We start from the raw sequence: 22356 nt of genomic DNA, 5'->3' as shown, positions 1-22356 counted from the left end.
ATCCTTCCATTGTCATTCCCACAGGCACTAAGCAGAGAGTTCAGAGTCCACTGGAGAGGCAGCCGAGCATGATCAGCACAGATAGGCCTGAGATGGAGTCCTGGCCCTATGAATTCCTTCTTCAACAGAAAAGCAGATACGGGAACAATTTGTTTTTTAAAAAAAACAAAAACAAAAGCCTCTGCTTGTAACCTGTCTTAACTGATTAAGCTCACTTTAGTTTTTCTAGGGGCGGATGGGTTAGGGGGTGTTTTTGATTTTGTTTTCCCTTTAACTAAATAACTGCATACAGGTCAAGCTTCACAAAGTTTAGGTAATATATCACAAAACTCCTCAACCACCCATAAAGATAACAACTTTGATGTATGGGTTACTTTAGTAACAAAGGGCGTAAGTTGTTTCCCAGAACTTGGAGTCAGTTCCTAATCAGCTCAAGCCAGCTGAGACTGGTTGGGACCACTGACCCTAAAACTGGGCCTGCCCAGGTATCCAATGAATGACCTTTTGATATCAGAGGGCCAAAAACTCCAACCTTAGATCATGCTAAGTGCCTCAATTATTGAATATGCATCCCATGAAGAAGGATGTAGCCCAGATAAGCCTGTGTAGAGCACAATTACCTCACCTGTTCACTACCTTCAACCACCTTTTCCCACCCTAAGACCACCCTGTTTATCCCCTTTATGCTCCAACTCTCTCACTATTAGAGAGGTGAAACTGAGACTTCTCCAGGCTTGGCTGCCTTAGTCTGCTGCAGATCTCAGGATCTAAGGATTTGCCTTGCTGTGCTTCATGAAAAACAACCTGGTTAGCAACAGTTTCAATAAATTAAAGCCAGTCCATTATCCTAATAACTTATACAATGAACTCCTGGAAAAGACCTGCCACCCCTAGCCCATATCTTCTGCAGATCTTGCATGGGCTAGGTACAAACTGACCATTTAAAAGGACAGAATAGTTGGATGAAATATCAGGAATTAATGGAATATTTTGGAGATGGAATTATCATGGAAATTATTTTGCTACTGTTTATAAGTTGTTGTGAAGATCTCAGACCATGAAATCACCACAAGCGATAGTGGCATCCTTCATGTCATGCTTGGAAAACTCATCTGCATGCCCTCCCATGCCATGGATCCAGCAACTCATATATTCCCTAAAAGCTATTGTAGCAGCTGGTGTCATTTCACCACCCATCTCTCCCTGGCCCTTCACCATTCCTATGCATACAATGGCTTCCCAGAGTAAGCAATTGTGACTCCTTGCCTGAGAGCTAGCTCTGGCTTCAGGAATGTTCACAGCCCACTGGCACAGCCGGTAGGATGTCATGGAAGATTTGTGCTCCCAGAAGCTCTCCTCAGCCAGTGACAAAGCAGGCTGGAGGAACTGCCTCACCTCTTAGTAGTGACAACTCTGACCAATATACTTTCCATAATCTCCTAAATTTCTGCAGCTGGATTAAACACTAGTAGCCTCCAGCAGCAACCTGCTCATTAATACACACTTTTCTGTCTTACTTCACTGTGCCACTAGAGGTTTGTCCTGAGCTCACTTGCAGGACAGACTCATCTCAAGGTCTGCTTATGGAGAAAACCCAACCTAAAGCAGCAGCTTAATGGATTAGTTTAGCTGATTCTTCCCTTAAGTCTTCAAGTCTAGTTCTTCAGACTCCAAGGCAGACAGGAAGTAATTCTCACAGAAGAACTTAACATCCACAAATGACATTCATATCAATTCCACTCAGTGGGCGGAATAAGTAGTACTTATTTCGGCAAAACTAATTATGCCGACACCCACTTAATGCCAGCAAAACAGATGCCGTCAAAACAAAGGTAACAGAAACAAATGCTGCAAAGCAATTTGCTAGTATAAGTTGCTAGTGTAAGCAACTCCCAGATGAATAAGAGGAGTTCTGATTTCCAAAATGGGGAAAGGGAAAGTGAGAGCTGGTTCAGATGTCTGCACTCTGAAACATCCTCCACCACCTTCACCCAGTTATGGTCCCACTCCCTCAAATTTCTCTCCATCTCCGTAACAACCTCTGTCCTAAACTAAATAGCGAGATTCTTACAGAGAAACACTAATACCCTGACCACCTATTATTGGGTCTCACAGCTAAGACGCATTCCTTATTCCTCTTTCCCTCACCACCTTGCATCCAACTTGCCAGCAAACCCCACTAGTCCTACCTTTAAAATCTATACCAAGGGTCCCACGCCTCCCACTATCCAGCCCTACCACCCAAGTCCAAGTTGCCATCAGCACTCCCACTTGAATTACTGCATTAGCCTCTTACCTGGCCATGTCTGCCTCAGGAGTCAGTTTTGGTATTTTTTGTCTTTCTAGGAATTTGTCCATTTTATTTACTTAATTTGCTAGCATAAAGTTATTCATGATTTTCTCTTATAGTCCTTTTTATTTCTATAAAGTTGGTAGTGATATTTTCTCTTCATTCCTGATTTTAGTAATCTGGGTCTTCTTTTTCTTGGTCAGTCAAGATAAAGTTTTGTCAATTTTGTTGATTTGAGTTTGTTGATTTTCTCCATTGTTCTTTTATTCTCTATTTCACTCATTTCCTCTCTAATCTTTATTATTTCCTTCCTTCTATCTGTTTTAGCTTTAGTTTGCTCTTGTTTTTCTAATGTCTTAAGGTGGAATCCTTTTTAAATGTAGGCATTTACAATTATAAATTTCCCTCTTTGTTGTTGTTGTTCTAATTGGCAAGTCATATCAATTCTTTGCAACCCATGGACTGCAGCATGCCAGGCTTCCCTGTCCCTCACCATTTCCCAAAGTCTGCCTAAGTTCATGTCCATTGAATTGGTGATGCCATCCTGTCCAAGCTCACTCTGCTCACCACAAGATAAGTCAGTGAATTCAAGATGAGGTGTTGGGATGCGGAAGGGACTTTATTCGGGAGCCAGCTGACCAAGAAGATGGCAGGCTAGTGCCTCAAAATATTCATCTTGTTGGGGCCTGGATGTCAGATTCCCTTACAGATCAGAGATAGGGGGAGGTGAGGAAACAAGGTAAAAAGACCATTTAATACCTGCAAATATCTGCTAGAATGGCAAGCCTCAGGTAGGGGGATGCGTTAGTTTCACGTCTTTACAGTCATTTCATGGGTGGTGCTGCTGCTGCTTAGTCGCTTCCGTCGTGTTCAAAGCTATGGGCTATAACCCGCCAGGCTCCTCTGTTCATGGGTTTCTCATGCCCTCCTCCAGGGGATCTTCCTGACCCAGGGATCAAACCTGGGTCTCCTGCATTGCAGGTGGATTCTCTACCACTGAGTCATCAGGGAAGCCCATGAAATGCAATCTCTCCTGTCATATCAACAAACAAAAATGTCACATCTATCTGTGATTCCCTCAGCTTTCAAATAATTGGGGAGATAGTTTGTTAACAAAGTAAGAGTTGTTGCCAAGCAGCATCTGATTGAGGGGCCAGGACTTGTAAAGAGGATTGTCCTGGGATCCTTGATAATACCCTTGACCAAGTTACTATAGCTTTACGAGTCTCAACCTCACAATCTATTAAATAAGTAAAATATTATTTAGCTCACAGGGATACCATGAGGATTAAATGAAATAGTACAAAGAAAGTGTCAGGTACAATGTTTGGTCCATGGAAAACTTTCATAAATGTCACTGATGATTAACTACTAATAATCCTCCCCCCAGTGTTGTAATGGTCCATTTTAAATGTCTATCTCTTATAATAACAAAGGCAGAGAATTATTTACTTGCCTTCACATTTTTTTGGTGGATAAATAGAAGGATAATTCCAAGCAACTGAATTTTCTCTGACTCCTTTAAGTACTAGAGGTCCAGAGCCCACAGGATTAAAAAAGGGAAGGGAGAGGAGGGGGATAAAGAAAAGGAACTATCTCTGAGCCCAGTGAATGATCAGATGGAGGCTCTGTACAGCAAATTTTCTATTTCCCTAAACGCCTCTGGTTATATTCTGAAAGCTACCACACCTGCCCTCACAGTGTCTTATCAGAATCTTAATCATCACCAATTGCCAATTTCACAATCTTAACACTTTAACAACAGAAATCAGCTGTCAGTGATGCAGAGGAGATCTGTTTTCCTCTCCAATCCCATCCCTCAACCACTACACCACCTCTCCAAATCCAGGTGACATAGGCAAGACAAAGGAAAAATACTGCTCAGTGAGGAGACAGGTTTTCTGGGAACACTTAGCAGGGCAAATGAGGGCGGTAGCCCACCACACAGGAAGAGCTTGACACAGAGAGAGAGAGAAAGGAAGAAAAGAAGGCAAGAAGGAAAGGAGGAAGGAGGAAAGAAAGGAGGGAGGGAGGAGAAACAGAAAGGAAGAGAAAGGGGAGAGGGAGGGAGAAAGAAGGGAAGGAAGGAAATAGGGAGAAAGAAAGTAGAGAGAGAGGGAAGGAATGGAGAAAGAAAGGAAGAAAGAAAAAACTATAGACGGGCTTAATCATAAACTTTAGTAGGACTAGAACTAGGTCTTGCTGTCATTGACTCCCTCTAGGTACCTAACACAGTAGTCTTTTAGTTTTTCTTTTCTATTCTTTCTTTTATAGTTAGCCCTTTCATATTCTGTTCAAGAAATCTTTTCCTCTCCAAGTCATGAGGCTGTCTCCTATGTTTTACTCAACAGCTTTATTATTTTACCTTCACATTTAGACTTACAACCATCTGGAACTGATCTACAATCCAAGTAGAACAGTGTAATGTGAGGTAATTTTTTCACATGGATATCCAATTGATGTAGCCTATTTACTGAAAAACCACCCTTTTTCCACTGTAACTTAGTCATAAATAAAGTGACCATATATGTGTGAGTCTATTTCCCAGATTTTAAGTCTTTCATTTACCAATTTAAAAATTGCTACCTATGTTGCTAGTTGTTTCATCTTTATGCTGCAGGTCCTTGATACCAGTGGTATGGTTTAATTTTAAAAGGCAGGGTAAATGCTTGGTTTTTCCTCTTTGTTTACTATTCTTAGAAATAGATTGGGGTTATTAGCATCATTCAGTGTGATCAACTGCATTTTTAAAGTATTGTTATGAATTTATATATTTAAAACATAATTAATGTTTCAATCAATTGTGGTTATCCTCATTGATGTTCAAAATGTCCCATCTTTGGGAATATCTTTTTTGTTGGCTCTGAGGCATTTTGATATGACCCTGTTGTGGGGGATTTATTGTTTTGACCATGCAGTGGGGTCTTATGGGGACCAGGGATTGAACCTGGGTCACAGTACTGAAAGCCCAGAATAGTAACCACTAGACCACCAGGGAACTCCCAAACCTGTTCTTTTTCAATAACTCCCTTGCTCTCTGGTATGTTTGTGGCAATAGATAATGGACAGGTAGTGACCCTTTGGGTGGGTGAAAATTCTATGAGGTAGACTGGTGGCCTTGGAGAGTTCAGTTTGAGCAGCTGCTTGTGTATAACAGATGTGCTCAGGGCAGGTAGCTCCAGGCCGAAAGTAATGTCCCACCCACAACGGGACCATCTCAGGAGTGATCAGGAAGAGGGAGGGAACACTGAAATAATAACCAACACTTACGAAAATGTACTATGTACCAGAAGCTAATCTTAACTCTCTAGAAGTGCTAACACATTTTATCCTCACAATCCATGGGGTGTTAAGTATTATTAGCCCCACGTTGCAGATGAGGAAACTAAAGCACAGAAAATAATTTTCCCAAAGCCACAACATCAAACAAGTAAATGATAGTCATGAGCTGAACTTGGGTGCTCTCCCAACCAAGATAGCAAACAAGAAAAACCATTCCTCCTTCCTAAGATTTGGTGAGAATGGCTGTGGAGGGGGGTTCCAGCAACAGGAGAGCCTGGACAATGCCATGAAATGTTTAGACAGAGTTAATATTCATTTCAACTGGCCTTGGGGTGCTGAGGTCATTAGACTCAGTTCCCTCCCCTTCCTCCCCAACAGGTTTCCTTTCCCTGCAGCCCTGCTTTCACTGGAGTGTTTGTGCCAGCTCCTTCCCCTGCATCCCCCAGAAATTCACTTACCAAGGTGGCAATTTACAAATAAAATTTCTGATGAGTGATTAATATGTGCTGGGTGCTGGTCAAGTGCTTTCTATATTTTCTCAATTATCTCCATTATATAAAACTAGATAGCATATTAAAAAGCAGACACATTACCGACAAATGTCCGTCTAGTCAAAGCTATGGTTTTTCCAGTAGTCATGTATGGATGTGAGAGTTGGACTATAAAGAAAGCTGAGCACCAAAGAATTGATCCTTTGGAACTGTGATGTTGCAGAATCTCTCCTGTTGTACTGCAAGAAGGTCAAACCAGTGAATCCTAAATGAAATCAGTCCTGAATATTCATTGGAAGGACTGATGCAGAAGCTGAAACTCCAATACTCTGGCCCCCTGATGCGAAGAACTGACTCATTGGAAGAGACCCTGATGTTGGGAAAGATTGAGGGCAGGAGGTGAAGGGGATGACAGAGAATGAGATGGTTGGATAGCATCACCGATTCAATGGACATGAGTTTGAGCAAGCTCCGGGAGCTGGTGATGGACAGGAAAGTCTGGCATGCTGCAGTCCATGAAGTTGCAAAGAGTCAGACATGACTGAGCGACTGAACTGAACTGATAGAGAGGGGCAGGCTGAGTGCTTTGTTCAAGGTCACAGTCACTGACACCTGAGCCAGGATTCCACCCAAACGTGTCTTATTCCAAAGCCTTGAGCCTCTTGTGACCCACTGCTGCCCTCCGCTTGACCTGGGACAGCACTGCCCTGCTGGGCTGGGTACCAAGTTTTAACTACAGCACACAGAGTGCTGAGAAGGTTCCATCTAATGAAGAACAGGTTGGGGGTGGGGAGGGGGGAAGCAGGAAGGGTAGTTCTGGTTCTCAAAGCCACTACAGAGCCCCTCAAATTGCATCAGCCAAAACTGTATGTATTATTTTGATACGAAGAACACTATTGGGATAATTGGTAACATTTGAATAAGGTATGTGTTCTTAGTCGTTCAGTTGTGTCTGACTCTTTGTGACCCCATGGACTGTAATCTGCCAGACTCCTTTGTTCATGGTATTCTCTAGGCAAGAATACTGGAGTGAGTAGCCATTCCCTTCTCCAAGGGATCTTCCCAACCCAGGAAGCAAACCCAGTCTCCTGCATTGCAGGAGGATTTTTTACTATTTGAGCCACCAGAAAGCCCTTAAATAAGGTTACATAACTGTAAAGGCACATGATGTCTACAACTTTCGATTTTTAAAAGTGCCTTCATGTGTGTGCATTGAGAGAAAAAGGAGACTAATTAAGCAGACATAGTAAAATGTTAACATTTGGCAAATTTGGGGGAAATATGTAGGGATTTCTTTACACTGTCTTATAACATTTCTGTGTATGAAATTACTTCAAATAAAAAGATAAATAATTGTACCTTCAGGAAGCCATCCACCATAGCACCCTAGGTTCCTAGAACTTTCTCTTATAACTGATATAGTCCATGAAAGTGAAAGTCGCTCAGTCGTGTCTCTTTGTGATCCCACGGACTATACAGTCCATGGAATTCTCCAGGCCAGTGGAGTGGGTAGCCTTTCCCTTCTGCAGGGGATCTTCCCAACCCAGGGATCAAACCCAGGTCTCCCACAGTGCAGGTGGATTCTTTACTAGCTGCACCACAAGGGAAGCCCTATAGTTCATAGGAGATTGCAATTTATTATCCACAGGGCTCCCTCCCTGGTTCCTCTTCAGGATGACAATCATGACCTTGGTAGGTAGGGGCAACTAGAGACAGAAGCCCATGCATCGGTCCATTCTCTGGGGCTTTCCGCCCAACTGCCTATCCCCTGAATAACCAAATACGGAAGTCACTCTTGCTTTCCCACCCCCAACTTCTCCAGCAAGAAATCAAAAAGATGATATACTTCCTCCTCTACAACTGCAGCCTCCTTCCCCAGGAGGTAGCAGGTCTGCTGTCAGATGGGACTGGAGCCACCAGAAGACAAGCTCCACCCAGGTCCATGTCCTGGCTTAAAGAGCTGGATTGTCTGAGTTCCTGAGAGAGGAAAATCTCTTTAAGGGGATGGAGGGAGTGGCCCAAGTTGCAAAGAATTGGATCCTCAAGTCAAGAAAAGGTGGCAGGGGGTTGGGGGCTCAGCTGTGGACCTCAACTCTTCAACGATTTCATCCAGTATCCTGGCTCTTACAGAATAACATCCACACTGTGACCACGCCCCTGGCCTGGACATCCCCAAATGGATATTTCACAGGCACGTCAGACCTACTGCATCCAAAACCAAAATCTTGATCTTCCCTCTGGTCCACCTCACACCCCAATTCTGTCTTCCCACCACAGCCTTCTTCAGCCCAGAAAAACAGTAATTCTATTCTTTAAGTTACCAAGGTCAACAACGTCACAGCCGTCCTTGACTCCCCCTCTACTCTCCCCAGCCACACAGAATCCTTCAGCACTTTCTGAGGATCTGACAATTTCTCACAGCATCACCGGAGCTCGGTCAGCATCCTCTCTTGCCCGGAATGCTGCTGCTCCCTGCCCCGGCCCTTGCCCATCTGAAATCTAGTCTGAGAACAGCAGTCAAATGACTCTTTGAAAACAAACATTGGATCAAGTCATTCCTTGGCTCTTAACTCTCCAACAGCTTTTCATGTTGCTTAGAGTACAAGCCAGTGGCCTTGGCCCTGCGTAATTACTCACTCTTTGGGACCTCATTCCTTGCCACCACTCCCTCCCTACTCACCCTGTTTCATCCATCACTGCTGCTCCTGAGGGCGAAAGTGTCTGCATTTGTCCTGCACCTGCCTGGGACACCCTCCCCCACCTCCCCAGGTGTGTGTCCACCTGCCCAAACACCACCGTGGTACAGCAAGGCCCTTCCTGAGGACCCTGTTTGCAACTGCAGCCTCTTCTCAGCAGTATCTCCTGTTCCCCTCTCCCAGCTACAGTTTCTCCATCTACACGCCTTTTTCACATGCTTGCCACCTTCTCCAAAATGAGCCCCATGAGAACACTGATTGTGTCGGCTTTATTTTTTGCTGCTTCCCCAAGATCCAGCCAGGGTCTAGCACAGGGAAGGCACCCCACCAATGTTTCTTGAATGCATGGAGGGCATCAAGATCTGGTTGTGGGGGCCCTCAGGTGGCAGGATACCAGATGCAGACAGTTACAAGGGTGCCCTGGGAGGTGGATGCTGACAGCACTGGCTCAGGAGTGAGTAGATGGACCTCACAGGCCTGGACGAGAACCTTCAGTCAATGGACTGAAGACCAGGGACCTGCTTGGCTCCAGCACCACAAGAGCCCATGAGAGCAAGGTAGTAAAGGAAGACTGCTAACGCCAGGGTTCTCATCAATCATGGAAACTGGGGGCTTGGAGTCAGCTTTAGTTGGATTTAGGAAAGTAAACGCTGTATCTTTTAAACCTTGTGTGTTGGGAATCAATTCATTGCAGAAATCCCACCATTTAGGGTCCATATAGGTGAGAAAAACAGAAGTCCCTGTCCAAAAGGCAAGCAACCCTGTCCTACTGGCCCAAGGCATTAGCCCCAGGACTTCAGACCCAGAGCAGCCCTTACCCTCCCACCAGGGCCAGTGTCACCAGGAAAGCAGTCCTGGGGTGGGGAGCACATAGACCTCCCAGGTCAGGTGCTGCTGCTGATGGGACAGTAAGATGAGCAGGAGTCAGGCAGCCGATGGAAGCCAGGGAGGGAGGGACAGGAATCAGGCAGGGGAAACATCATGTGCAAAGGCTAGAAGACAGAGCAACTGGGACAAAGAGGGGACAGCAGGAGTGTGGCTGTGAGAGACAAGACCTGATGGGTTCAGATGGGGAGGGGGCGGACTCAGCAGCAAGCCTCAGCTAAGGTCACAGAAAGGCACCAAACAGATAAATCTCACCCCACTACTGTTTAAGAATGGAATGAGCAAAGGTGACTAGGCAGCAGGGAGCCAGATGGCAGTCAGAATGAATCCAAAGAATACTTAGAAGGCAGAACGGGCAGGTCTTGGTCACTGACAAGATCACTACTAGAACAGAACTGATGGTGGTCAAGTAATACTGGACTGGGGCAGGTCCTAGGTTTGGCCATGCAAAGTCCACGTGAAGAGATCTCACAGGCCCATGAGGTTAGGGATGTAGACTTGGGAATTGCAGGACTGTGATGACTAGAGCCCTGAGAGTGGGCAAGAACACCTAGGAGAGCATTCAGTAGCGGGTGGTGGGGGGTGGGGAGAGAGTCTCTGGCAGAATCTACCATCTCAGGGCAGGACTGGTGGGAGGAGAGATGCCCAGAAAAGCAACTGAGGAGGAGCAGCCAAGGCAGGAGGAGGAAAGGCGGAAAGCTGGAGAGCAAGCGGTGAAGGTCAAGGGCAGAGGATGTCTCTAGAAGCAGGGATTGGTTGGCAGCATCCTGGAAAGTGACACTGGTTCCCCATATCTCATAGCAAGTCAGCACTCCCCCCAACAGATACCACAAGCCATCTAGAATTTAACAGGTGTTTATTTGTGTAGTGGGAAGATACAGATATATAAATACGATTACTTTCCAAGGTACAGTTTATCATGATCTGACACTGCACTGAAAGAGAATGAGTTCAATACTATCAGACAGTGCACAGAGAAAGGTCAGCTGTGGCAAAAACACACAGATTTAATGAAATGCCAGAGGCAGGGCCAGGACCAAAAAAAGTGAAAGTGTTTGTCGCTCAGTCAGATCCAACTCTATGTGACCCCATGGACTGTAGCCCACGGGCTCCTCTGTCCATGGAATTCTCCAGGCAAGAATACTGGAGTGGGTAACCATTCCCTTCTCCAGGGGATCTTCTTGACTGAGGGATTGAATCCAGGTCTCATGGACTGCAGGTGGATTCTTTACTGTCTGAGACACTGCAGTAGGCTTCATTTGACTACAAGGCACTTCCTAGTGGGGCCAGGGAGATCATTTCTATGTTTGCGGAAACCTTCTCATTAAAAGACCTTCAGGGTAAACAGAACTGAGAAAGTGCCTGACTCACCCACACCACTAGGCTTCCCAACAATCTTCAGTAGAGGGGCCTCTTCTAACACTTTTGTCTTCCCTTCCTGTTTTTAGAAAGTTTTAAACATCAATAAAAATTGAAAATTGGTATCATCAACTCCAGAAGAGAATCCACAATCCATGAGCACTGAGTCTCCATGGACGGCCTTCTGAGCACAGTTCCTGGTCCCCACACCCGCAAGACACACCAGGCTGGTCTCCTCTACCCGTGCTTTTCTTGCCCCCACCCCTTGGGGCTTCTCAACAGTGCTCTGGCTGGACAACAACAAACACTGTACCCTGCCCCTGCCTTTTTTTCTCTTGGCTCCAAGTCCTTTGATTATACTGGCTCTGATGCCTGCTCAGCTCTTTCCCTTTGTAATCATATCCCAGATACCCAGCCATTGTGACATAAGGCAGCCACACAGAGCTGTGTCTGTGGACCTAAATGCAATAGCACACAAAGGACATCCTTATAAGAAGATGCATGTACCTTCTTAACCCCCTTCCTGTTCTGGCACTCCCTGGCACAAAGCCAGCAAAACCAGCACATGAACTTAATGGAGGTGAGAACTGGGTACTCCAGCAGCCGAGGAAAGGGGCTGCACTGTGGGTGATGTCAGCAAAGGATTTCAGCAGCTGCTAAACCAACTACAGCCTCTGAGCACTACATAAAGAAAGTGCTCAGGAGGTTTCAAAGAGCTCGGCCCTGCCTGATACCTGGGAGACCACAGCAGAAGCAACTTTAGCCCAAGGCCCAGAGGGTCACTGCCCCCAGTTTGGAGCCATTTTTTTCTCTACAGATAAAAAGCTGCCTGGGTCCATTAGATTTAACAATGAGTGAGGAAGTGCTAGTGCCAGGCCTTGCAAGCACGCATCCAGGAGAGTTGGAGGGCAGGCCCAGCGTAAGTCCATCACAGCAGCTACTTACCATTCCTCCACAACCATGTTCCTGCTTCCTGTCATAATCATTACTTCGTCAATTAACTGAAAGGGAGAGACTATCACTTAAACACAATGGGCCCTTGGGCCTGGTCTTCAATCCACACTAACACTCAGGAAACAGGGCAGTCAAGCCAGTGGTTCTAGGTCATTATTATTCTATCCGCTCAAGAACTTCACGGATCCCTCCTGTCAATGTCATTTCTTCAATGAAGAATGGTCTACGTCACACATATCCTCCTCCACTCCTCTGTCTGCATTCAGAAAACTAAAAGAAATAGTTTTCATTCAATGTAGTGCCTAGTCTCCATTCATGAATCACCCCTGTGATCCTTTGCTAACCTAGAGTCCAAGAGAAACAACCCCCATCATCTATCCCCAAGTGGCCACCTGCCATCTAACCCTGTCATGACTCTAAAGAAAGCAAGAAACACAAAGCCCCTGACTTGTTTTATGTAAGGACATAAGTGAAAACTTTTAGGCCTTCCCTCTGTATTGTCATCTGCTACAGAGAAGGTCTTTCTCCCACTCCTCTTGGCCCCCACCACGTCTGCTTGCCCAGAGGAGTGCTGCAGGTTCCTGAGCTGTGTGCACAGGGCAGAGGGGAACACTGAGTCAAGTCACAGCGAGGGCAGCACCAGTGGACAAGAGGAAAGGGCCTCCTTCCCCATGGAAATCAGACCAGGGGCAGCAGGAGGTGAGCAAGAGCTCAGGCAAACCATTCCTACTAGGAAGGGAGAATTCAGGAACCTGTCTACATCCGTTTCATCAGGTTGGCTTTCTAAATGAAGTGGGAAGCACTCAGATGCTGTAGGCAGGTGCTCAGGTTGGATTGTTTCTCTCTGAAGAAGAATGTGGTCACTGTCTAGACTTTGAACACTCAGGCTGTGTACAGGGTAGGGGCAGTGTAGTGCCTGAGAAACAGTCACCAGAGTTACACAATTCTGGGTTCAAGTTACCAGCAGGATTCAATAAAAACTATGTGCCAGGCACTGTGCTAAATGCTTACATGCATTATCTCAAAATCCTCACAACAATCCAGAAAGGGAGGTGCTATGATCAGAGCCAAGTGAGTTGGAATTGTACCTAGTAACCTGCCCAAACCCAGGGCTATTTGAGCCCAAAGTCTATCTTCATAACCACTGCACTTAGCCTGTCATGATGCCTCATTTTAATGTGTATATTTACACATTAAATGTATATTTAATGTGTATATTTAATGATGCCTCGTGTATAAAATGGAGTAATACCCGATCAAAGGTGTTCTCTGGATTAAAAGAGATAATGTATCGTTAGCACTGTGCCTGGCACTTTTAAGCATTATTATTGCAATTATTAATAAACACACTGCAAGTAACTTAATGACTCAAGTAAAAAGGAGCCTCAACAGATAGGCATTTGGTAAGAGGGGAAGCAGAGGCTTCTTTTCAAGAGCCAATGGATGTGAAAGTCACTGGCCATGAAATTCTAGACTTCACCTATTCTGGCATTCTATTCTCATAAATTATCTACATGTCCTAAAACACCAACACTTCAGCACCCAAAGTATTACCTCTGAAGCCACCCTCACAGCTGAAATCTCTTTGCCTTTGAAAACATGGTGACACATGTGGACAGGTGAAAGCCTTACTCTGTCAAGAGGCAGTCACAGGTAAGAAGAGCAACCTCTAGCCCACCTGAGAGCCCAGGTGAATAAGGTCATTGCTGGTCAACCAGAAAGGGTTAAGGGATAGTGCTGGGAGGAACAGAAAGATGGAACCACCTTCAAATAGAAATAGGCAGTCAGCAGCTGGGACTACACTCCTTGCTGAGAATGGGCCCATCTTCTGTAGGGAATATGGGTAAGCAGGGTCCAGGACCAAGAGGAGGCAGGCCTGGATGAGCCCTTAAATTAGGCTCATTATCCCCACTTGGTCCAAGTCCAGCACCCTGTGTAGGTTGTGCCGCAAGGCCCCCATCCAACAAGGGGAAACAAGTCAGGAGGTGGGAGTGGGTAATCTCTTTCATAAGCAAAAGCTGGGTAACTGCATGGAGAGTGATCAAGGGAAAAGGAAGTTTGTTTTGACCAAGACAAGGGCAGAATAGTGCCCAAGAGTCAGACTCTCTCTTCAGAGCTGATGATTTTTTCCAGACACTCTTTCTGAGCCCCTGCTGCAGAGAAGCAGAGTAGGTTGGCCCCTGGTTTGTTGTCTTGTGATGTGTGTACATGTCACCTAGACATCCTCCTCGTAGCCTTTTCTTCCTACCTTGACTGTGGGCCTAAGGGAAACTATCCCCTCCACACTCCCCCCCTTTCCTCAGCACATAATCACAATGCACAAGAAAGGTGGGCACAGCTTGAGTAACTCCCAAAACAAAAGGCAATGGTGCCTAAGATATCAGTGACCCAAGAAGAAGTTTCAGGTGTGCCACATCTATTAGAATAATGCAAATCTACTTCCTTGGAAACCAACCTTGGGCAGGTTTCTTATGGAGCAAGGCCACTGCTTTCCAGTTTTCTAAGCAATGACGCTCTTTGCCCTGAGTCAGCCACACACCCTGACCCCCAGCAATGTCAGGGATGCTCCTAAGCCTGGTAGGGTCTCGCTGACAGTCTGAGGATCTGAACTTAAGGATCCAGTCTCCAGCTAATTCAGCAACTAGTTCACTCAAATCAAAGGGTCTGTTTAGTCTCTATTCAAATATATTTTTGGAATCTCCTTATACAATATAAGTTACAGGATAAAAAGCCCAGTGGGGAAAAAATAAAATACCATAAACTGTTTCAAAGTCTACCTGTATAAGGTTAAAAATTACATTTTGCCCCATCTGAAAGAGACATTCGATTTCAAACCTACTAATTTCAAGCTCCCCCCAATTTCAAGTTCCCCCCAAGCCTTCAGCTTCCTCATCAGCAAAGTGCTCATGCCTTTCACCTGCGATAACTCAGAAGGCTATTGTGAGAATGCATTGAATTCAACTTGGAAAACAAAACAAAAATCTCTAAATAAGGGCTGCACAAAATCAAGTGGGAAACAAAACCATACAGGGAAGAAACTGAATTCATGACAAGAGAGGGCATACAATTTGTCACTTTTATTTCTCACACACACACAAAAATGGATCTAGAGCAAGTTATGCCACTCATTAAGATGTGCACAGCTGTGTGTTACAACAGTCTCTGGAAACTTGTCTGTTTGGTGAAAGATTTTCAATAAATGGGAGAAAGAAAACCAATGTGCTATAAAGACACAAGGTGGTGTCTGTCTCCTGGCTACCTCCCATGAAATTCCCCTATTTCACCAGAAAGCATGTGGGAAATCAGAAGAAAACAAAATCCTAGCTGACCCTCGGGCTCTCTGGATGGCAGCTCTGTTGAGCTTCCAGCTGCCATTTCCTGGAACCCTCATCAGCAGTCATGTCCACAGGTACGTGCCAGGCTTCCTGATCCCCAAGGTGGCCCTATTCAAATGTGGCTCTCTGCTGCGAGGTCCCAGCTGAGATTTCCTGTCCCTAAGGACTCACCTATCTGCCCACAGTGGGGCACCAAGAGACAAATGAAGTGCTATTCTATCTTTGGTTTGGGGAATCAAGTTCATTATTCATTCAGAAAACTAGATTCATTACTGTACTCCATTCTAAGATTTACTGCTGAGGACAAGCATTTTAAGGAAAAGTATTTAGAAAAGGCCTGTAAGCACTTAATTTTTGCATGCCCAGGACATGACTCAATATCTGTAAGCAGCCTCTGATACGTATACTTGCTCAGTCAGAATCATGGAATATGGGAATTAGAAGACAGCTCAGAAAATGAGAACCCACAGAATGGTGTGTTCTGCCCAGTGTCACATGGCCAGCACTGAAAACACATTCTGTTTTTCAGGGGGCCTTAGACTTAAAAAAGAAAAGCCATTTACTGAAATGGAAATAAAAGTTCAGAAGAAAGAAGCTGCTATATGTAGAAGGTCACAAAGTGATTGTGAACAGAGACATCAAGAGGGGTCTGGCCTGTGCTGGACACTTCAGTGATTTGGGTTGGGCTGCAAGCGTCCACAGATACAGTAAGGTTGAGATAAATACAAACAAAGAAAAGCAGCTCCAGCCCAAGGTGCTGAAACAAGCTGTTACACCCCCGTTTGGCAATGAGAACCACCATGGCACAGAATAATGACACACATTCAGGCACCAAGCTGTCTCTCCTCTACCCCCTTGCTTATTATCCTGACAAAGAATGTATATTCCAAAAGTCAACCTCACTCTTCTAATTAAAAGGAAAAAATAAATAAATCACAATTTAAAAAGGAAAAGGTCCCCCTGTAAAATACAAACTACATTTAAACTGGTCACATTATACAAGTGCGCATTTAACCTTCAGAAGCTTCAAACCTCTGGATTGGGTTATGCAGCGTTGTAAGCAGGACTTTGTGGTTTCAGTGAAGAATTCATGGTACAATTGAAATCACTGTAAGAAATAAGTGATTTTTAAAGCACACACACAGATATACACTTGCCTTAAGAGTAATATATATATATATATATATTAATATATACAACACAGCAGCTACATGGGTGGTCAGCCAGGTCAAGGGCATGGGTGTATGAACAAGAAGCCCTCTGCTCCCTGCCTCATGAGGAAGCCCCCAGAAAGGATTCAGCAGCAACAAGTCTATAGCACAAATGTGAACAGCATCATCCCTGAAAAGACCCAGTTAGCCGACTGCCCTATAGGAGCCACTTGAGCCTAAACCCTGTGGGAAAAGACCTAGTTACAGTACATCCTACTGCATACACTTGAAATAGAACAGTGTGGCTTTTTTCCAGACTATTATAATTTTTCATGCTTTTTGAAAAAAATTAAAACTGAAAACTGCTTCAGTCTGTGATGAAGTGAGGTGAATCCATTATCAAAAAGCAGAGCTCACAGTCCACAGGATTTCGTGAACAGAATGCTTATCTGATTAATAAGCCTTCATCCTTCTTCCCTCAGAAGGCAACCCTCCTGTAGCTCCAAGGCAGGGATCATTGAGAAGTCCAGGAAAAGCACTCCAGTAGTAAAGACATCCAAGCTGTGCACCTTTTCCCTGCTGGGGGTCAGCTACGAAGACAGTTGGTGGTGGGGGGCCTAAACTAGACAAACACAGATGAGTGTCCACTCTGATCAGGCCCAGAAATGGAAGCTCCAGCTTAGGAGCTAGAAGCCCCAAGCAGGCACTCCAGAGCTGGGCAACACTGTCCTCCAGGATGTTAAAAGCTTTGGTTTTAAAAACAAAAATTGACTTCTTTCCAACTCAAAGCTATAGGTTACTCACAACCTGGATCATAAGCATATGGACTGTATACACAGATTTTTTTTTTTTTTTAATCCACAAATAGAAATACTGGTTAAAAAAAAAAAAGTGAGTTGAAGCTTGTCTTTGTCCAGCTAAGCTTGCCTGGGAGCCCTGCCCCTCACTCAGCCCTGTTTCTGCTCTCCTGGCCCTGGGTGGCCCCTACTTGTCCTCCGTGGCAGCTGTCAGCATCCCCTTGTCGGTCAGGTGAGACTTGAGCGTGTTGAAGATATGGAGCTGCTGATCTGGCCTCAAGGTCAGGAACTGCTGAACCAGCTTACTTGGGTTTGGGCCTCTGCAAGAGGATGAAGAAACAACAGTGAGCAAAGCAGGGGCCAAGCAACTTCAAGGGCCTGATTATTTTAGTGGCTGTTCCTTCCTGGATTCTCTACTAATGGAGGGTAGGGGACCTCAGAGAATCCATAACTAATAGCAACTGAAAACTGCATTCTTATTTGGAATTTTTTTCACTCAAACTGAGAAGTAGATGAAATTCTAAAATCCGCCAGTTTGGTTCAGAGGAAAGGTACTATACCTGATAAAACTAGCAATATACACATTGACAAAGGTGGCCATCAGATACTGGCAGTCAAAGCGATCCATGATACCTCCATGGCCAGGAATGGTATTGGCAAAGTCCTGTTAGAGGAAGGAAAGGATTGGTAAGCCTGGCTTCATCCAAGTCAAAGCTTTGTCTATGGTCACACCTCAGTGTCCACATACTGTACTCAATAGCTAAGGGCAACAGAAAGTGAAAAGTATTGATTCAGGTGCTGAAGCTATAGTATACAATCCTATTAAATTATAAATATCTCTTTTGAAGAAAGATTAACATAAAAGATTATCATAAAACTGAAACCCAACCACGGAATTTTCTTAGAAACAATGTATCTTCCTTTATCCTACTTTCCTAAATTCCATGCATGAGTGAAGAGCACACATTAACAGTCAGGGTTCACAGCCTGGTATTTTGAAGGGGGTGGTAGTTGATGAGGTGAGACAGGAGGAGGAAGGCAGAAGATGGTGAGAAGGGGCCTGGCTGGGAGACAACGAGAGAACAAAAAGCGTTTTCCTACTTTGATTTTAAAGGCTCGTTTGAATCCACTAGCGAAGAACCCTCCGAAGGGGCCGATGAGCGAGGCGAAAGTAGAGAGGGCAATGCTGTGAATCTGGAAGGGGTACATCCGGACTGTTTTCTAAAAAGAATAAATGAAATCAGTTCAGACGTCTGCAAGCTCAGGCTTATTACTTGTTACCATTAAAAAAAAAAAAAGACAAAAAATCACCTCTTTATGAATTATATCTCCCCCCCAAAATTAGAAAAAAGACTGGTTTAGGAGTTCTGTTTCTGCTAAATCTCTAACACACTGCTTAATAGAGGACATTAATATATTATGCATTCAGACTACAGCAATATGTTTTGTTTGAAGTATATGAAGAAAATCCAGTCCTATAAGGATACATCATTGAAAAAAGGGAGATTATTTTAGCAGTCTTTTCAGATAATTACAGGGATTCTTTTCTGATACTACACCAAAACTTGACAAGTGATAGGTTTCTAAAAAATTGATGCAATGTGAAATCTGAAATCCTATCAATAATTTTTTTGTACTCTCACATTAAAATCCATTGGTCTATATCACACTTTGAATAGATCATTTTATCCATGTATGACTGTGTAACACCATGCATTGGCCATTTCAAAAATACTGGTTCAATGAGTTACATAAATTTGCCATATGTAGACACATTTTGCCATACAATGTCAAAATGTCATATGTTAAAAATCACCACAGATCTCATGAGAAAAGCCTTTAAGTATTACAAAGTTATCAAACTTACATGGCAGGTATATACTTTCCAAAATTCTAATTTTTACTGAAAACCAAATTTTATCATTGGTAACAATTACTGTCAGTTGTTTTCTGGAAGTGACAAATCTCACTTCGTTTCTTTTCAGGAAAAATGTCTGCCAAAAACCCATATATGAAAACCTATAGCTTCTCAGTTCTTCTCAATTAAAATTTATGTCCCCATAAAAAAGCCACCAGTACAGCTCAGAACTCAAACAGGTGCACACAAACTCTTCCTTTAGGTAAGCACTGTCCTGCAGCATTCAGCAGAAGTATTTTATGTATACTTTCCATTTTGGCACCAGAGTATTAGGAGATGTATAGTCAAGGGTCAAGATTTAATAAAATTAATAATTTTACTATTTCATCAAAGACACTGTTAAGATAAGCTGGGTAGGTCTTCTTGTGAGTGTGTGGCATCATGAATCCAATGACAGTCCAGTTTGGTGCCACTGCCTTCACTCATGCTAAGGTGTCAGCAGGCTTGCCCACCACTGCTTTTGCACCACCATGGCAAATGATGACAAAGTGAAAAAGCAAATGATTTCATCATGTTATGAAGAAAACAACTGTGATTTCACAGATCCCTCAAAGCATCTCAGCGTGCCCCAGGAAGCAAAAGCACATTTTCAGAACTCTGGTCTTAATAATTTGAGGTAGGAGGAAACATCTCCTCCTGTCCTCACCCTGAACTCACTTAAGCAATTCTCTTCCATCCTGGGGTTTACAGCTTTGGGGAGGGAAGAAGCTAGGTTCTGGGGGGAAGGCAGTGGTAGAGAGGGGGCTCTCTTTGTAGTCACTAACCAGCCGAGGATCATTCGCCCCATGTGAGCAGCACATACCCATCCAATGATCGATTGGATCACCCCAGGAATGTTGTACTCTTGCAGCCGAAACAGGCCCGAGGGCTCACAGTCCACAGTGAAGCTGTTGGTATCATTGTTGTACTCCACAGGGCAGACAAAACATCTGTACCCGGACATCACATAGGACAGCTGAGGATGAGAACAGACAGACAGAGGAGACAAATTCCAGCCATCTTGCCTGGGCAGTAGGCACCTGGTTAGGCCATGTTCCTCACAGTACCTAGCACCCTAATTGCAAAATATGCACTAAATCAGAGGTTCATGGATCACCATATGTGTTATTTTACCTGAATTCTGGAAAAAAATGAAAAAGAGACTTATGGCCTACTGAGGCCTCACATGTACTTGCTCCAACAACCAGGTCCTGAATAAATCCAGGAAAGACCTAAAGAAAACTGGGCAAGAACTATAAGAAGTTTTGTCCTATTTGGAGTACCTATGGTTCATTTTTCTCAGGATCTCTTAATTCGAAATGACAAGTAGTGAGGGGAGCGGTATAGTGAGAGGGTGACAACCAGGAGGAAAGAAGCAGAAGACCACTAATGAGGCGAGTGAGTCTTGAAGGATAGCTAGACAGCTCTGAAAAGGGGAGAGACTGGCTTGAAGGTCAGAGGCAGGGAATGGTGCTCTAGAAAGGGGTGGTAAGTCACTCCCCTCCAGGCAAGGCACACGCAGGAGAAAATCTGGGTTAGGATGGCATGTCCCACCTCACCCCTTACTCTGAGGCAAAGTAACAAAAGCCTGGACACGAACGCCATCTCCTGAGTGTCACCAGACCTCAGCATGAGAGGAGTGCAAGTTGTACATGGCCTCTGCTCCTCTACCGCCAAGACCCTGCTTAAAGACTGGCAGATAGAGGACAGCTGATGCTGCCCGTGCCATGTTCACGCCCTGCTACAGGGCAAGGTTACCATTCAGCAGGACAGAGTCCTTGGCCTTGGGAGACAAGCTCATTAACCTGGGATGGGCTCTGAAGGTGGGTGGGAAGCCTCTACCCAACCCTCACCCAGCTGGGAGCCCCTACCTACCAGAAGGCCAAAGACCACAGTAGCAAAGAAGCCTCCAATGAAGCCTTCCCAAGTCTTCTTCGGGGACAGCTGTGGACAGAGAGCAAGTTCTTAACAAAATGCATTTTGATAACTCTGGCTTTGGGAATAATGATTATTTAAAGTCTTTCTACTATTAAAAAAACCTCATTCAATTAACCACTTCACTTTCTAAAATACCCCATTCTTGGTTTCCTTGAATAGCCTGACAGCCCTCAGTTTCCTTTCTGTTTCAATTGGTCAAATAATTTAATTATAAAACAGTAAACTAATAAATGACAACATTCAAATTCAGATCAAAGCCCCAAAAGTGTACCTACACAGTTTATAAAATATTTTCTCTATCAGCTCTTTATTTTTTTCCACATGAGTAATTGTTAAGTCTTCCTTTGGCTTTTCTCTTGAATCTAATTTATTACTAGCCTTTCTCCATGATGACATGAAGACGTACACGCCTTGCAGATCTCTTCTGTCTCCCAAGCTGATCTACTTGAAAGCACTACCCCGGCCTCACGGTAATGATCCATGTTAGGGTGATCCGTTTACCTTGATGAGTGGGGTCCGACCAAAGAAGAAGCCAAACATATAGGCCATGATGTCATTACAGATCACACAAGAAATGGGGACAATGAACCTAGGAAATTAAACCAAAGTAAGAATCAACTCTACCAAGATGATACCTCCAAAGTCCACAAAACAATGCTATTCATAAATTTCCGTACCAAAATAACCAAAAAGTACTTATTACCCATTAAGAAATAAGTTTAAAAGAACAAAAATGCTACTGAGTACCTGGCAGCAGACTGAGCGACTTCACTTCACTTTCACCTGGCACACAGCAGCATTCAAATGTTTACTGAATGACTACTGAATAAATGGAGGTGGTATTCTATATAAAATGTCATGTTCTTTTTCACTACAAAGTAATACAAAATTTTTAAGTATACAGAAAAAAATTTAAAATTGTCCTTGTTTCCCCTATTCCTATCTCCATTCTCCAAAACAACTACTTTTAATCATTTCTGACTCTTCTTCTAGTAGTTACCTCCATTATTCTGTTACATTTATTATCTATTTCATAATTGATTTTTTTTTTAACTGTTTATTACTAGCTCTAATGAGCCCAATTTTCCCCCAGGACTACACAGACAGCAAGACCAAAATTTGATATGTAAGTGCATATAGCCAGATTTCTCCTCTGCCTCCTTCTGTTAGTGGACTGATCATCCTTACCACAAAAAAAACGGGGGGGGGACAGTTTCCACACTTGTACCATCTCTCTCTTCTCCTCACTCTCTATTCTCTGACAGTCACTTCTTAAAATTT

General features: G+C 44.1%; 1 protein-coding gene across 1 annotated transcript in view; it reads right to left on the bottom strand.

Annotated features, from left to right (window-relative positions):
• Window positions 1-248: 248 nt before the first annotated feature.
• CDS2 (CDP-diacylglycerol synthase 2) overlaps window positions 249-22356 on the bottom strand; it is a 74003-nt gene continuing 51895 nt past the window's right edge. The window contains exons 8-13 of the mRNA XM_065921465.1: window positions 21577-21664; window positions 21013-21081; window positions 19961-20113; window positions 18342-18461; window positions 17801-17904; window positions 249-17560 (exon numbers count right to left, since the gene is read on the bottom strand). Coding sequence (XP_065777537.1) covers window positions 17428-17560; window positions 17801-17904; window positions 18342-18461; window positions 19961-20113; window positions 21013-21081; window positions 21577-21664 — 667 coding nt within the window. The 3' untranslated portion in view covers window positions 249-17427. The remainder of the gene's footprint in view (window positions 17561-17800; window positions 17905-18341; window positions 18462-19960; window positions 20114-21012; window positions 21082-21576; window positions 21665-22356) is intronic.

Source organism: Muntiacus reevesi, chromosome 2, assembly GCF_963930625.1.
Source record: "Muntiacus reevesi chromosome 2, mMunRee1.1, whole genome shotgun sequence".
Classification (NCBI taxonomy): Eukaryota; Metazoa; Chordata; class Mammalia; order Artiodactyla; family Cervidae; genus Muntiacus; species Muntiacus reevesi.
The sequence above is the reverse complement of the archived record's forward strand: the minus strand, read 5'-3'. Positions and strand labels throughout refer to the sequence as shown.